This window comes from Eumetopias jubatus, unplaced genomic scaffold, assembly GCF_037043125.1.
Source record: "Eumetopias jubatus isolate StellerSeaLion01/CBP00866 unplaced genomic scaffold, mEumJub1_p1.0 scaffold_10, whole genome shotgun sequence".
Taxonomy (NCBI): Eukaryota; Metazoa; Chordata; class Mammalia; order Carnivora; family Otariidae; genus Eumetopias; species Eumetopias jubatus.
Genome location: NW_028274816.1, coordinates 34,859,630 through 34,877,113, shown reverse-complemented (window position 1 = coordinate 34,877,113; position 17,484 = coordinate 34,859,630). Strand labels below are relative to the sequence as shown.

The following is a 17,484-nucleotide window of genomic DNA, read 5'->3' as shown; positions in this document are numbered from 1 at the left end:
CACTTCTTAGCACACAAGTTTGAGGATCTCAAAGGCAGAGAGCTATAAAAAAAGGAAAAATATCTTTGAGAAGTGCACATTCCAGCATGTAACCTCAATATATGTATTAACCCTTAAAATATAATCTGCTTAAGTGTTCCGTATAGTTGGAAATTGTGTTTCTGAATAATATCTACATAATTTTCAATAAAAATAAACTTGCTGTAAATTATCGAGATCTTAAGGTACCAGAGACAAGTGGCCTTTACTGGAATTAGTTTTCCCTCAGGAGTAAGGAAATGGAATTTGTCTTCTGCAATACAAAAAAAAAATTAAAGACACCATGAAGAATAAAAAATGCATGCTGCCGAGCTCTGCTAGAACATTACTGGGCGCTTCTCAGAATTAAGCGCGGAGGAGTTCGGGCCAGGTGGAGCCGCGACGAGCCAGGGGGCCAGCTTACCTGCGGTCTGGTTGCTGAGAACCTGTCCTGGTTAGATGGTAGGCTCACCGCCTGAGCACACACACTGTCACTTGCGAAGCTCACAGCAACCCTACTGGGTGGGTTTTATTCTCATTTTATCCTGGGGCTTCCCAGCAGGGGAATGGTTGGCTTTTGGGGCTGGATCATTCTTTGTGGTGGGGGCTGTGCTAGGGCTCGTAGGAGGCCTAGTGGCATAACTGGTCTCTAGCCTCCACATGCCAGTAGCATCCCTCTCCCAGTTGTGACAACCAGAAATGTCTCCCGACTTTGCCACCTGTCCCCTGTGGGGGCCAGGGTCATTCCAAGTCTAGAACCACTGGCTTACAGTGAACAAACCAAGCCCTCAGTACTTGCATGAAGTGTGGCAGAGTCCGTGTGTGCCCAGTGCTCTGGAGGGGAGGAAGCGGGTTTGTCCTTTGGCTCCTTCACCTACCAGCTATGTGACCTGCTTCCTGATGTTTCCCTAAGCCTCAGTTTCTCCAAATGAAAAAAGGTAAAAAAAAAAAAAAAAAGAGTATCTCCAAGCTTCTTAGGAGTAGATGCTCCTGAGGGGGGGCAATGAACATGTTCCATTCATTCTTAAATGCCTTGTACCTAGAACAGTGTTTCTGGCATGCTAGAGGGCTCTTGGAAGAGATTGCCTAGGAAGTGCATCGAGTCCGAGCCTAATACAGTCACTGTGCAAGCTGGGCTGTTGCTATTTTGTTTAAGTCGCCCTGGGGCGGGAATCTGGAGCTACCTGGGTCCAATGGTGAAGACTAGCTTAGGGTCAGAATCAGGTTGCTGGTACCTGCCTACTGAGGCTGAGTGATCAATACTCCATCCACGGGTTAAGAGGGCTTCAGAGCAGGTCACTCTTTGGGGCCTACCTCGTGCTAAGTGATGGATCCAAAGCAGCTCTGGAATGAAATGAAATGAAAATCAACCATTCCCTGACTCTCACTTGCTCTGAAGAAAATGATCCTCGTAAAACACCACAATGAAACGCTAAACACTTCAACATAAACACACTTCTCTTCAAGAAGAGTAATGAGGATAGTGTGAAAGGCCTGGACGTTTGAGCTCTGGTAGGAAAACCCATCAGCAAGCAACAAGCTGCCTCCAACCTTTAAGAGACAGAATCCCAGGGCTGCCACAGAGGATCAGCTGAGTGTTTCCTCTCTCTAGTTCTCTCTGTCTGAAGCCACCCTGCCGACTGTATCATCTGTCCCCAGATTCGGGAAGTGACCATGGCTGGGGCCGAGGCTAAGATCACCCATCACTTACCAGCTGTGGGACCATGCTTAAATTCCTAAGCTGCTCTGTGCTTCTACTTCATCTATAAAAGGGGGTATGGTGATAGGCAGCATGGTGGCCCCCAGAGATGTCCACAGCCTAGTGCCTGGAAACTGTGGCCATGTTAGGTTCTAGGCAAAGGGGAGCTAAGGTTGCAAATGGAATGAATGGGCTGATCAGCTGCATTTACAATAAGGAGGTTATTCTGGATTATCCAGGTGGACCCCATGTAACGGCAGGGACCCTAAACAGGAGACCGAGAATGGGTAGGGAACCAGAAAGATGTCAGTGTAAGCAGGGTTCAACCCACCGTTGCCAGCTCTGAAGATGGAAGAGGCCACAAGCCAAGGCAAGTGGGCAGCCTCTAGAAGCTGGAGGAAGCTTCGGGAGAAGCCTCCAGAAGGAACCAGCCCTACCTGCTGCAACCTTGATTTTAGGCAAGTGGCACCAGATTTGACTTCTGGCCTTCAGAATAGTAAGAGAACAGATTTGTTTTGTTTTAAGCTACCAAGTTTGTGATAGTTTGTTGTGGCAGAAACGGGAACAGAGGGACGGAGGTTCCTAATACACTGAGTCAATGCAAGGATTAGAGCCCCTCCGTTGAGGCCTGCATGCAGGTCCCTGAGCAGTGCTCTGGAGAGGGACCGTGCTGGGTGAGAGAAGCAACAAGGAGCTTTGTCTTGTAAGCTACCCCTGCAGTCATTCTCCCTTTGCAAAGCCTTTTCCAACCACTGTTTTACTGACTCAAGAAGCAGTGTGCAGATGAACCTGGGCAGCCCCTGCTCATGATTGGGAAATGGGGCTTTGCTTCTGGCCTCTTTCACCTCTGGGTCCAACAGCATCCCTGTCATTTAAAGGGCACACACATTTAGACTTTCCTGGGAAATCTCCAGGAAAGGGGAACTTGTACACTCCCTTTTGGGACTGACTATGGTTTCAAAAATTCTTAAAATCAGATTATCAACAGACTGCAGGAGCTGCCAGTTCCTAAGGGATGTGAAGGTAAGTCTGGTCCAGGAGTTGGCAAACCTTTTCTGTAAAGGGGCAGAGAGTAAATCTTTCTGGTTCTGCAGGCCATATTTTGCTGCTGTTGTGCATAGAGTTTATTAGGCTCTGCACTGAAACTCAAACAGAAAATGCATTTGCAATGAATTGTGAGATGCCAGTCACCTGGTTTTCTGGGCCTTTCTGACTGGCTGGCAAGACCTCTGCCTCAGGTCTTTGCCTGTGTTGCGCCCGGGTGTTAGCCATCCACTGAATGTGTACCCCAAGCCAGATGGGTGCGATCAACTTGGAAAAGCACAGGGCTCTCATCCTGACTTCTTACTGTCAAACATGGTCAATGTGGTCTTGGATGCCATGAATGTTGTTTGACTTGCTAGGTCATCATTGGGCAAGGATGCCTTCTCACTAAATTCTCAGGCTTCCCTCACTTTATTCCACCTCTGGGGTGCCTGCTCTGGGATGCTGAGCCAGGCTGTTTGGCCTCAGCTGCAGGCAGGGAAGGAGCACCCCTGAGTCACAGAGCATAGTTGAGTCCTATTCAGTGAGCAGTCATCTTTCCAACATGGTACCAGGAAAGATGGCCTTTGCTTAAAGGGGCCTATTATGCAAACTTCTGCACCTTCAGAAAAAGAAAAATAATATGGAAATGATCTTTTTGCACCTAATGCCTCACTGAGAGAAAAAGATAAGCCTTCTTCATAATAAAGATCTTAAAAACAGATGCCAATCAAACGAATTGATAGCTAACAGCTCCAGCCAAGTGTGTTTAATAAATAATCTTGAGACAGCACACCAATAAACCCCCATAGAAAACAGGATTAAAACCTTGGAATTTTAACAAAGAATGTTCACTTGGCCTGGAGACTGAGCCAAACTAATGGGAACGACCAGCCAACACACAAAGCACCCCAAGTCCTCCACACGTGGATTCAGAATAAAGAAAAGTTCTCTGGTTTACTCTCGTCTACAAGGGAACTTTAATGCTGAGCTCAGGGAAAGCAGGACTTTATCTTTTCTCTCTCACCCCCAGTGCCTGGTAGGTGCTGGGTTCTCAACAAATGAATGCATTTTTAAATTAATTTCTATTTCATGTTAATTAGTTTATGTTATTATTGACTTGTTCAAATAAATCTTCCTGAAATGCCAATTGAATGTCACTCCCTTGCTGAAAACCCTCCTAGGCTTTCTTAGAATAAAATCCAAGTTCCTGACCCTACCCTGCAAGGCCTGCCAGGACCTGGCTCCCCAATTCCTGCTACGATCCATCTCAAAGTACAGTTAATATCCTCACGATGAGTCTGGACGCCTCTCCTGGGTCTTCCTGGGTGAGAATGCTGTTTATCTGATCTGTGCCACTCTGGCTTCAGAGACCCGGAGACAGGACTTGCTAGCTCCCACGCATTCTTTGCAACCAAAGCAGTCCTTGCCAAATCCAAATCTGATTATGTCACTCTCCAGCCTAAAATCCTCTATCATCTGCCTGTTACCTACGGGTACGATGTCTAAGCTGATTCTTTAGCCCACGGGGCCCACCTTCTCCCCATGTCGTGTTCATTTTGTGTCTCCCAGGGGAGCCCTGCTCTCCAGCTCCTCCGGAGGTGTCTGAAGCCCTTTCTTCTGTCCCCTCACCTTGGAACACTCTTCCTGGCCTGTGCCCCTCCCTGTCACTTGGCTAACTCCTTATTCTCAAGCGCTTGCTTTTATGTCATGTCCTCTGGAAGGCTGGAAGGCTGGTCCTGAGCCCTGCCCTTGCCCTAGGGCGATGTCCCCAGCTTGACCGTGAGCTTTACAAGGACGGGAGCAGTATCCCTGAACGGGTGCCCCAGCGACAAATACAGACCTCTTGCCTATTCAAGCTTGATGAGTACTTGAGTGACTACACCAGGGTCTATCTTCAGACCCTGTAAGAGGCCAGCCCCGCGGCAGTGCCTGCCGATCATGGCGTGCACGGTCTGTCCTGTGCATTCTAAGATAAATTGAGCAACATCTCTGATCTCGACCCGCTAGATGTCAGTGGCACCCATCCCCCCAGTTGTGACAACCAAAGATGTCTCCAGACATTGCCAGATGTCCCCTGGGGGGCACCAACACCCTGCTGACTGTGGCCGACACTGTGGTTGAGAACCCCTGCTATCAAGGACACCCGAGGGGTAAGGACAGCATTGCTGCCCTCAGACTTCCCATCAGGCCTGCCTACAAACGCCCCCTCCCACTCTGGCCTGCCAGAGCCACGCAGCGTCTCGTATCCTTCTCTGTATGTTTAATCTGCTCCGGTTTTATTCCCTGTACTTAACAACCACCTGACATGTTATATACTCACTAATTTCCGTTTATTGACAGAGTTCTGTACGGCAGGAACTTGGTGGTTTGTTCACAGCTCTGTCCCCAGCACCTGGAAAGGGCGACTGGCACTAATTAGGCATCCTGTCGTTGTGGGCTGAATCACTCTTGTGGGTGATCTGGGTCCTGCCTGATGGGGCTGCTGGGTGTGTGCCCGCCCAGGTTGCCTTCCCACAGGCACTGCCCCACTTCCCTCCACCTCTCTTGGCTGGAAGAGAAGCTCCATGGGTAAAAGCTTGTGTTCCTCCTTGCTCCGTTTACCCTGGGATTCTGTGCATAGGTTCTCTCCATTTCAGATCTGTAGCCGTTAAGGAGTTAAGAATTGAGGTGGGTTATGGGTAACCTGGAGGCTGGCTGCTCCCCAGCGCCAGATGAGGACATGACTCATATTGATATTATTCTCCCATCGTGAGAACGTCCAGCTTTCAATCTGCTCAAGGGGAACTCAGTCCCCATTACGATATTATTCCCCAAGTATTTCTTAGGATGTCCAAAGCTGGTTTCACAAGGGCTCCCAATCAAGGTTGTCTTCTTCTTCCCCTTCATTCTTCCCACTTGAGGGCCCTTCACCATGGTCATCCACCCACTAATTGCCACCCCTTCCCACGCCAAAGTGCTGCCTGGGTCTCAGGAGTCGGGGTGGGGATGGCTCTCTTCTGAATTACGTCAACCTTTGTTGCTTGGCTTCATAGCCATAGTGCTTGAACCGAGAATTTTACCCTGTCTTTTGTAATTGGTTTAATTAGCTTCTGGTCCTCACCTCCAATTTTGCATTGTATCTCATAAAAAAAATAATTCCCATCATTTTCTGCCCTCTAACCCAAGAGTGTCAGGCTTACTTTAAGGGGCCAGAGGAGAAGCACAGCCCGTTCTGATCTTCTCGTTTGTGCTTCTTTCTTCCTTGTCCATGTCCCTGAACAAGCTCCTTCCCTCCCTGGCTCATTTTTGCCAAATGAAAAAAAAAATCTTTATGCCAACTGATGACTGCAGCGAGCCGGGGAGGGAGTAGTGGGAGCTAATAGGGGTGTTTTATCTGTGTCTGCAGGGTCTGGTCCCAGAGCGGTCTGCCACCATGCCTGCTGTCGAGGGATCACAGAACATGGGCAATGGATTTTGAGCACTGGGAGTCAGAGCTGTTGCCCAATAAACTCGTTCTTATTCGTAAACTTAGCAGTTTAGAGTAAACAGGTCTAAAGGCTCTCGCTGTCGTGATGTATTGTGATTCTTCATTTGCGAAGAACAAACACCACCAAGCAGTCACGCTGAACGGACTTGACCGTTGTTAGATGCGTGGAGAGATAAGGGACGCATCGTTTTCACACGTCTAGCGTTCCCTGAGTGCATGCGGGTGCAGCCTGCGGGCCCGGCCCGCGGAGGAGCCAGCCTAGGGGCGAGGGGCGTTGTGTTCGCCCATCTGCCAAGATGCAAGCTGCACCTCTTCTGAGGAGTCTGTGCAAATGAGGTCTAGGAAAGCACATTCCTGCAGCCCTGAGTGAGGAAGCATCTTTGCTTAGTGGACCAAAGAAACAATCAGCCAGGAGCACCCTGACCCGGGGACGCGGCGGGCTCGGCGATGTCGCTTAACCTCTTCATGCCTCAGCTTCACCAGCTGCGCCTGGCTGATAACGCCGGGTTGCAAAATGAAGTGCTTGGAAATGTGAAGAGCGGAACCGGAAGGAGCCAGATGGAGATGCTCAGGGGTACTGGGGTACGGAGAGGCCACGACCAAATCCTGAGTTATTTATTTTTTTGTAACTATAGTCACAAGACAACCTGTTCATTTGTTTATCCGATTCTGCTTTTTCGCATTTCGATTTTTTAAGTGCTTGTGTCAAAACAGATGCCAGAAAGTAGTTAGCTTCCGATGTTTGCACAGAGTCAAGCTGCTGACAGAGGGGAAGGAAGACCTTTGATTTTCTGCTCTTCCGTGTTAGAAACTCCTCCCTGTGCTGTCTCACTTGAGATTCACAACAAACCTACCTGGTGGGGGGTGATTATCCCCATTGGTTTGAGTAAACTGGGGCACAGATGGGTTAGATTAATCCAGTGGTTCTCCAACTTGGCCACACAATGGAAACACCTGGGGTTTTATAAACGTAGTGATGCTTGGTCCCACTCCAAGACATGCTGATTTAATTGGTTTGGAGAGCAGCTTGGGCGTCAGGAGCTTTAAAATCTCCCCAGATGGTTTTCATGAGCAGCAAAGTTTGAGAACCACAAATAAACTACTCGTGGCTCCCAGATGTAGTAAGACAGAAAAGCCCGTTCTGCTGGCCCCAGGGCCAGCTTCCTCCTATCAGGAATTATCTTCTCCTGTACCTGTTCAAATATTCTGAGGACAGTTTCATCTCTGGCCTAAAAGGCCGGTTTCTGAGAAATAAGCAAACACTCTGTCACGTGGCATTTAACAATCATCCAGCCTCTAGACAGGACAGAGCAAAGAAGCCTGGGCCCAATCTGCCTGGCTCCCAGGAGCCATTACCGAAACAAAAACAAGGCAGTTTTGAAGAGTATGAGCTGGAGTTGGAGGGTGTCCACATGGCGGACCAGAGCACCTGGAGAAATAAGCACCTTTAAGGCACAACTGGTTTCACCCCGCGGGACTGTAATGAAATCGGCTCCAAGGCCACCATCAATGACACAAATTAACACGTCGAGCCAGCCAGCTGCAGTGATGCTAAGGCTCAGGAGCGTACTGAGAGCCGGGGGACAACGGCACGTGAGGTGATGGCTCCTGGCTCAGGAACACTTAAGTCAGCAGCTGTACTGAGCCCTACCCTTGTACATCCCACTCACCAACTGCAACGCAGCCAGGGCATGATCGGGCCGTCTTGCCGCCCAACGTGAAGATGAGAAAACGAGAAAGAGTTAAATAACTTGCCAAAGGTGACACCATGAAATGGCCCATATTCACCCTCTGTTCACCTGTACAAATGGCAATTTCATATAGTTCCTACGACAGCAGGATCAAAATTCTAACCTCAGTCAGTCTGGGATTCCATAGCCTGAGCTTTTAACCCAGGGTCTCTGTCTCCTCCCAATCAAGGTTCTTTCCAAGGTCACGTGTGTTATTGATTGACAGGCCCGTAATAATGAGAGAAGTTGGAATCAGAGATGTGAAGCCACACACTCTCCTGGGCATGGGTTGGTGACCTGCCTTCGGACAGCCATGCCTATCACTGACTGTCTCCTCCCTGGAATAAGATGGTACCAATGATGTGGGGGCTGACACCGTAGACCTCAACGCCACTCAGAACCCCTTGCTAGCTCAGCGACAGTCCTTCCTATGACCCAGGTTCTTCCCTGCAGACATCCTGGCATTAGACTTGGCAGTGGAAGTGGGACAGAAGGCAGAAGTTCTGCTTCGTGGATCTACGGTTCAGAAAGCATGCTGTAGGAATCACGGCACATTTCTGGGCAGCCAAGGTGGACCCCGTTATGAGCATCACAAGAACAGGGTGGCGGGAAGAGGTGACAGTAGTCACTGCTCCTCCAGAACAGTGGTTCACAATTTTGCCCCTGTGGGACGACTGACACTATCTGGAGACATTTTACACTGTCAAGACTGGGATTGGGGGTGCTATTAGGATCTAGTAGTTCGAGACCAGCCACGTTTCTAAACACCCTACACTGCACAGGTCAGCCTCCGTAACAAAGAATTATCCAGCCCCAAATGTCAATAGTGCCAAGGCTGAGAACCCTTGCTCAACAACAGTATCATCCAAGGCTGGGTATCTCCTGTAGTGCCACCACAGGTCGCGTCCCACGTGAACCAGGTTACTGGGTCCCTTTGGCAATTACATAAGCTCCCTGTACCCTTTAATAAACCACTTTCTTTATACACGAGTTGGGAGGGATTTTGAGGACTACCACCAAGAATCCTATCCAAGAAAGATGGCCATGGGGGCGATCAGACTAGAGGATGAAGAAGGATGTAACTTGTCCCTCCAAGTGCAGGCCAGGGGAACATTCCAAGCACAGATATTATTAAGGGCAGTGCAGTCCTATCACGTAATGCATGCATGATCCATGTAGACCACGGACATTATTATAAACAGATTAATCACCTAAATAACTCTCCGATCTGGGTAAATCTACATGTCTTGGTTCTCTTACAATCACTAACGTTATGATACACGTATTTCGACTTGACGGCAGCATTTTTCACTTTAATGTATTGTCTGCCAAATTGTCTTGGAGCTACCTATGGGTTAGAAATAGGGCAGAGCCACATGAGTGAATGGAAACACAGGAGGAACCTTCTTTCTGCCAGGTGGATTCCAATTCTATGGCAACACTCTTAACTACCAGATTCAAAACGTATCCAAGAAATTGGCTTGAAGGAGAGCAAGTTATAGCCCAGAAAATGTGAACAAAAATTCCAAAGGAGACAGTGAAATCCTGCTCATGTGCTGAGGCCAAGAACACAGGTTGTTCCAGTTACTGGTTCTATAATTGCACAAGATAACATTATTAAGCTCATCTCTGTGAAGATTAAATGAGATCATCATTTAGGTATTTAGCACAAAGCCTTGGTGCATTGTAAATATTCAATAAACATTAGCATCAACATTAATAACAATAACGTATCTTGGGAACCACTTTGGCCCTCAGCTAACACATCCATAAAGGCAAGATAATGAACCAGTTTCATAGGTTTGTGTATCGAGTACTCTAGAGAGCTCTTGGGCACTTAACAGGTGCCTAGTAAATGCTAGTTTTCTCTCTCCTTTTCTCCTACCCAGCTCTGACATCCCCAGTCCTCGGTATGTCTCCCAACGGTGGACAACAGAACAGGGTGAATATGTCCTGCCCATGACACCTGTCCACCTCGATGGCCTGACTTCCTGTTTTGCCCCCTACCTCTTGTTGAACCCAGCCCAGACTGCCTACTGGCCCCCCAACCTGCCTAACAGACTCTGTCCCCCACTCAACTCCTGTCCTGCCATATTGACAAATTCGCAGCCAGCAGATTATATTCACAGTGTGAGGGAATCATTACCACCTGCTAATATTTTTATAGAATTTCATAAACTTGGTCATTCATGAATCATTTACAGTACTTTATTCCAATGAAGAGTTCACAAATCACTCAAATGCTGGCAAAATGCATAATAATGAGTAATATTTCAGGAGTCTTTGCATTAATATGTCAGCTTCCAATACCGTAAGAACTAAATTATTTTACCAGGTGCCACGTTGGGTCAGAAGCTTGGGAAGCCCTTTGGGGGCTGGGGTAGGGAGAGTGGGCAGGTGGCAGGGGGTCATGGACAAAGACGGTATTTAGGAAGACATCGATCATCAAGCCAATCACACCCCCTTTCCAGTCGCAATAAGGGGAGTTCCTGACAAAGAAGGCTGGAGACGAGCGGATTAGGTATCAGATTCTAACTGAGGGTAAAACTGGAAGGATTTTTTAGTGGTTGGAAGCGCAGGGCTTTGCAGGTGGAGAGACGTGCATATGGACCCCAGATTCTCTCCACACCAGCTGCGAGAACTTACAAAAGTTATTTCACAGTTATTTGCTTATCTGTAAAATGGTGTTAACATCTACTTCTTAAGTCTCCTGGGTGAAATGAGTTAAATAAGAGAGCATGTATGAAGTGTTTAGCTCAATATCAGCCATGTAGCGTTCAATAAACGGTAGCTTTAATGACGATAAAAATTCAGGGGCCCAAGGACCAATTATCCCTGGTTATTTCTTATTGTGCAAATCCCCAAGGCTTAGTTCTGAATGCTTTCCTGTTGGGCTTGGGAAGTAGCAAGTCGCATTTGACTTGCACGTGAGGAGCCCTTAACTTTAAAATAAACAGCACCAACAATGGAGCGCTTATGATGGAAATTCATTTGCCCACAGGCTCCCTGCTTCTCAGAACTTGCCAGAGGGAAAATGAAAAATGTGGGGATTGGAGGATCCAGCTCTTGAAAGAGGCTTGTTTGCTACCAACCACGATGACCACCGTGGATGGGATGGATCTAACTGCCTCTAGGATCGTAGATTCCTTCCAAATGGGTGCTTGAAATGGAAGGGAGTTGCGACATTCCTGCGTGCAAAGTATATCCACTAGAGTAACCCAGTAAATCTAGAAATAGGAGAACCAAACAGAGGGTGACGGGGACATTCCTCAGCAAGGACAGGAAGGAAACGGGACAAAGACTAACGGAGGAGCAAGCAAGAGGCGTGGGGGGTATAGTGTTAGAAACGGGACCCCTAAGGCTAGTGGAGAGTGGCTCTGGGCCAGGCTGCTGTTGGGCTGTTGTACCTGGGTGCTCTTGTAAGACCCCGCATTCCCACCAGGACCAGCACCTCCCCACTGGGCACTCGTGGCCCTGTGCCCGGGGGGTAAACTAAGCCATATGATGAACAAGGCACTGTGGGCCCACAGATCACATGCGCAACGGTGAGGAGTTTAAAGCAGTTCATTGTGAAACAAAGCCTAGGCATTTAAAACAAAAGCTACGTGAAGGCTGGGAACCAGGTGTGTCTGGTTTCCCACCAGATTCCCCTAACACCTTGGAGGGAGTGCTTCACTCTGTAGGTCTTCAGTCAAATATATGCAGAAAAAAATGAATAATTAATCAGTATGCTATGAAACTATAAACTCAATATCACCCCTGGAAAGTTCACGCTTGATCTGGGCAGGCTGGGCTACAACCTTCCTCGACCATCCATCATGGGTCTCTCGCTCATGTGGTAAGATCATATAGTGCTCACGGGGTTTCTGGCATCATTCTAAAGGCGTGACACATATTAACGTATTTAATCCATTAAAATCCTCTAAGATAGTATTATCATCATTCCCATTTTATAGATGAGAAAGTTGAGACAGACCCCCTGCCCAAGTTTCCACAGCTAGTCTGTGACATCATCTGGTGCAGCAAATGCGGCTGTGTACAAAATTATATTTTTAATTGCTATGATACTATATGGCTTCACTTTAAGGAAAAAAAATATGCAAAGCTCCAAGCCACAGACCAGGCTCTATTTTACTCACTGATGAACAACTGAAAGCTGATTAAAGCTAGCAATTTTAGCTTTTACAGTCCTTAGAGGTGCTAGTACTATCCCCGTTTCATGGACGAGAATGGTAAGATCAGAAAGGGTAAGTGCATTGCCCAAGATCACACAGCTCAGTAAGTAGGAGTGCTGAGCCTGAAATAGCAATTTGTGACACCAAGAGCTCTTAAACGTGATCACCGTGCTATGAAATTATAAAATGTATTGTATCCTTAGTTTCCCGTGTCTGAAAATTAATGGCTCTTCCCATGATCGGCGTGGAAAGAGATGAGGCCATGCACCTACGGACTGGCACTGGCTTTTCGGGCAGCACCTAGACCCCGACAGCTGCCACGTCCCCTCTGGTTGCTGTCGAGGTCACCACTTTCAGAGGGTGCGGCATTCAGTTTCTGCCACAACCAGATTCCCCGCAGGTATACGCTAAGGACACTCTGCTCACCCTTTGGCGATTTCTGTCAGATGGTACCCCTGCAGATGCTTGCAGCGTCTACCCTTTGGCAAAGCTTCTGAGAGCGGGGTCTGGGAAGCACCCTTGTCTTCCCCGGACCCAGGACCCTTGGGCACATTGCTTAGCATGAGATCTGCTGACAGACAGGGTTCCGGCACCTTCCCTGGGCAGCTTCTACTTGTCCAGTTCTTGGATTCCTCCAACACCCTCACAGTGTCTTCTCCACCCTGGAAACTCAGAGCAATCCAATAGGGAGACGAGGGGGACTCGCATTCTATGGATGGGATCCTGAGGGCCAGAGCTTACATGGTCTTCCCAAGGTCAACAGCTCGGGATGACAGGGCCGGCCAGACCCCGGGGTACCCGTTTCCCATCCAGAGCACGCACTTCTCAATGCACTGTCCCTCTATCCTCTCCAATAAAGGGACAACACAGGTTTGGCTGAGAGGGAGTAGTGTTGCTGCCATGGGATTGGATTGTTCTTATGTGGTGTTTTGACCAAGAAAACCAGAGATGCTAAAGCTTGTCCTATAAATTGACCACCACCTTCTGACCCCGATCCAGGGAAATGCAGAGGCCACGGCCGTGATGACAGAACACAAACATTGTTGGCTGAGCCTTGTTCCCGCAGTGCCTGCTTGCAGCTCAGTGCACTGCACCCCACGGAGGGCATTTCCTGAAAATGGCCGAGAATTCCACCTCATTTCTCAAAGAATGAGCTCATACCGTCAGAGGCCTGGGTCCATAACACAGGCTGTGAAAAGGGAAGTTTTGGGAGATGTTGTGAAGAAGGGAGAGGACTGACCTCAAGCCCACATGAGAGTTAGCGCTCACCCCAATATCTGTTTGCCGCTGCTCTGGTCTGTGTGTCCTGAATGGGTATCCACTTCTGACACTCTCCTTTTACAAAGAGCCTTTTATTTCTCCATAAAAAAGCAACTTAAGGGGCACCTAGGTGGCTCAGTCAGTTAAACGTCTTGACTCTTGGTTTCGGCTCTGGTCATGATCTCGGGGTCCTGGGATGGAGTCCTGTGTTGGGCTCTGCGCTCAGCAGGAAGTCTGCTTGCGCTTCTCTCTCTCTCCCTCTGCCACGCCCTCTGCCCTGGCCCCGCTCACCCTCTCTCTCTAAAATAAATAGATAATTCTTTAAAAAATCAACTTAAGTACTTTGTAGAAAAATCAGAAAAACAAAGAAAAAGTCAGTAACACCCAAATACAACCATTAACACTTCGATTTTTCTTCCATCATGTTTCTTCACAAATCTACACCTGTTGTGATATGTGCAAATACTCAATTTGCATGGTGGATACCATATGTATTTGTGTGTCTGTTTCCACTCAATATCTTGAATTTCTCCCACATAACCAGAACTTCTTCAAAAGTGTTTTAAATGTACAAAACCTCCTTGCAAAATTGTGCCATAATTTAACCACTCCCCCATTGCTGAACATTTAGCAAAATTGGTTCCATTTTAAGGATCGTGTCTTGCTATAAGAGCATTGCACAAAAATCTAAAATCCTCCCTATTCCCTTAGGATAGATTTCTAAAAGTACGGTGATCCCAACCAAGGGTTCACACCTTTTATAGCTATTCATAATTGAGCCAGTTTTGGGAAAGCCCAAGCCGCCCTCACAGTTCTGACCTCCTCTGAGATCCCCCAAGGGTCCCCCTTCTTGGTCTCCTGTGCCCAAAGTCTCACAGAGGCCTGCAGGCTCTGCTGATGAGAAAGGGGCCCCCACTGTTACACTGCTGGGGTTCGGTGCCACTCGGGTTCTACAGAGACACACTTAAAGCCGCACAGCCCCAGGTTTGATGAAGCACAGAAATAACGAGCTCAGTGGGAAGACAATAGTCTCAGAAAAGCCACATGTCTGCAATTCAGGGTGGGCACTTGAGGAACACTCACTTGATAAGTAGCGATCGTTTCTCTGTCCAAGGTCCGAGTCACGGAGACGCTACCCGTGTTCTCATTGATTCTGAAAATTCCTTTAGGCTCTTGATCCACTCCCTTTCCAGTGAGCCGGAACTTGGACCCTTCCGGTCTGTCACTATCGACTACCTGGTCAGAGAAACAGAATGACATTTAAGACTCTGGCTGGAAAACACAGAGAAAGCACATTTTCAATATAACTCAGTGACCAATCCACTAATCACAGGTGTCAACACAGAGCGGCCGGATAAACTCGACTAAGGCAGCATCACCAAAAATAGCATCATTGCTTAACACCTTTCATCCTGACATGCAAATCTTTGCTGCTTACAGCTGGGGAAACTTTCCAGCATGGGGGTAGGGGGACGGACATGTAGAGATAGATCTAGATGGGAAATCACTCCAGGACATTCAAGGTTGGACATTCTTATTGTTACTCTCAAGACAAAGATTTTTTCTTCTGCAAGCCAGACCAAATAGACAATGGGAGAAAAATGAGTGGGCAATCCTGTAGTGGGCAGGCATTCACCGAAGTTCTAACTATTTACAAAACCCAGTCATCAACAATGCCACCTGCACCATTGCTTCTGGGTAGTAGGCGTGATGCTCAGGAAGCATTTTTTTTTTTTTAAAGATTTTATTTATTTATTTGACAGAGAGAGACACAGCGAGAGAGGGAACACAAGCAGGGGGAGTGGGAGAGGGAGAAGCAGGCTTCCCTCGGAGCTGGGAGCCCGATGCGGGGCTCTATCCCAGGACCCTGGGATCACAAGCTGAGCCGAAGGCAGACGCTTAACGACTGAGCCACCCAGGTGCCCCGCTCAGGAAGCATTTTACACACATTTACACACCTAAAAAAACCTCACACCAATGCTGGTGGTAGGGGACATTATCATTTGTACTTAATGGATGAAGCCATGGTCAGAGCTACTAAAGAGATGAAGATGGGATTCAGAACCCACCTTCCATTTCTATAGGGACATTGCTATGCAACGTTGACACTTCTGAATTTAAGATAATTCCCTACAGGTTGTCAGGCTTGATTTGACATTTGAAGAGAATTCAGGTGATAAGATGGAAGAAGATGGTTCTGGCAGAGGGAACATGACAGACACAGGCAGGAGGCCGGCGAGGGAGAGCCTACACAACTCCAGAAACTGGGAGTCATTAGCATGGTTTGAGGGAGGTTGAGGGGTAATTAGGAGCCAAACTACGGTGTTTCTTTTTTTTTTAAACTATGATTTTTTTTTTTAATAGTGTTTGAAGATTCCCAGCTAAAGAGAGAACCATTATTCGCATGAAATGGTTCTTGAGTTGGTCCAAGGATTCGTGTATATTTAATGTCACTTTATCATCAATATGTGAACATGAATTCGATGGTAACAATTTTTCCCCCCTATGGTAACAATTTAAAGATTACCTGACCACAGTAGATATTCAGGACAGACAGCTAAATGAAAGCTGATACTGATCCAGCTGTAACCAATTTACAAATGACCAGGCACCTATTGGAACACTGTTACCTGTGCCGGGAGGGTTTTGGGGGACCACGACAGGAAATGGGCCTTCTGGTGGAATCAGTCTCCCTCAGAGGCCATTGCTGTGGCGGCCATGCCTGCAATTCCGATGTCTGCCACCAGGTGGCAGTGATGCCTAAGGCAGCATGACCCTCATTCCCAGGTTCCTCCGCTGTGACCAGTTGACAGAGCCTGACACAGTTCCATAGAGCAGTGCTGGTTTCTTTTTTTTTTTTTTTTGATTTAAAATTTTACTTAAATACATTGAGAGTTTTGATTAAACACCAATTATCTCTGTTTGCATTTTTAAGATTAACATAAAATATCATCTAAAGCAAGACTAAAAATAAGGCAGGTGATATCTTCTGATGAAAAGAGTTTTTAATCACTGCTTGACTTGATTTAATCCAACTGACATTCTCCCCATGACCCACTCCCTCCTGCTTGGGATCTCCATGAGGTCAACAGCCTCAGCATATTGGGAGCACCCCGGGATCCCAGTGACCGTCATACAGCCGGAACCAGTTCCGATATCTGTTTACTTTAGAACGCCACTGTTCAGACAAACATAGGCTCTCGTCCTAGCTTGGCCAGTGGTCAGCTCTGGGACCTGGAACATGGTTCTTTGCCTACTTGGCTCTCCATTCCCTCAAGGGTTTAATGAGATAGTATGTGCAAAGTGCACTTCTTGGCACACAGAAGGGGCTCAATGAATTGTAGCTAATGATTACCATACTGAGAGTAATAATCACAGCAAAATCACACCGACACATTGGGTAATGTGGAGACTTCGTTGTTATTGGGTAAGACGGAGACTTCCAGGCATAAAAAGAGCATCTTAACCATAGTATTAAAAAAGAATCCCTTTCTAAGAGAACAAATTTCCTTTTAAAACACAAGACTCACAAACATCTCTGGTTTGAGACGAGAAGTGCTCTGGAAACAGGCTTACTGTGGGAAGGGGCCACTGATCAAAATCTGCCTTCTTTGTCACCTCCCTGTTTACTGTCCCTTCCTCCCCCCTTTTACCACTTCAGCCCAAATGGGGATTAACACGTCTTCCTCTTGCTCCCCTGAGCACACTTAAGGTAGGCAGGTCCTCTCCAAAGGCCATATTAAGTCAGGAGACAGTGTGACAGGAAATGAACATGGGCAATCTACATGAGCTGTGGTGCTCCCAGGAGTGGACTTCTGACCCCATCTGTGTACCGGACACAGCTCACTGGTGAAGCCCTGCAGGGGAGGTCTTCTGTGCTCTGATCTCCTTTCTGGACGCTGCCCTGCTCAGAAAGGGCTGGGAGTACAGCCTCCCAGACTTTCTAGAAGGCACACAGTCAGAGATGGTCCTGAAGGCCCTCTTGGGGCAAATATGGCCACCGTCCCATTTCTGTTTGCCCCTTAGCATTGAGTTCTGGGCCCAGAAATCCCCCCGGGGGCCACCTTTCCTCCTGCCATCAAGGTCAGTTCTGGGTCATTTCCTTGCTCT

General features: G+C 47.7%; 1 protein-coding gene across 1 annotated transcript in view; it reads right to left on the bottom strand.

Annotated features, from left to right (window-relative positions):
• CDH13 (cadherin 13) overlaps positions 1-17,484 on the bottom strand; it is a 1,007,564-nt gene that overhangs the window by 464,830 nt on the left and 525,250 nt on the right. The window contains exon 8 of the mRNA XM_088026921.1: positions 14,458-14,610. Coding sequence (XP_087883047.1) covers positions 14,458-14,610 — 153 coding nt within the window. The remainder of the gene's footprint in view (positions 1-14,457; positions 14,611-17,484) is intronic.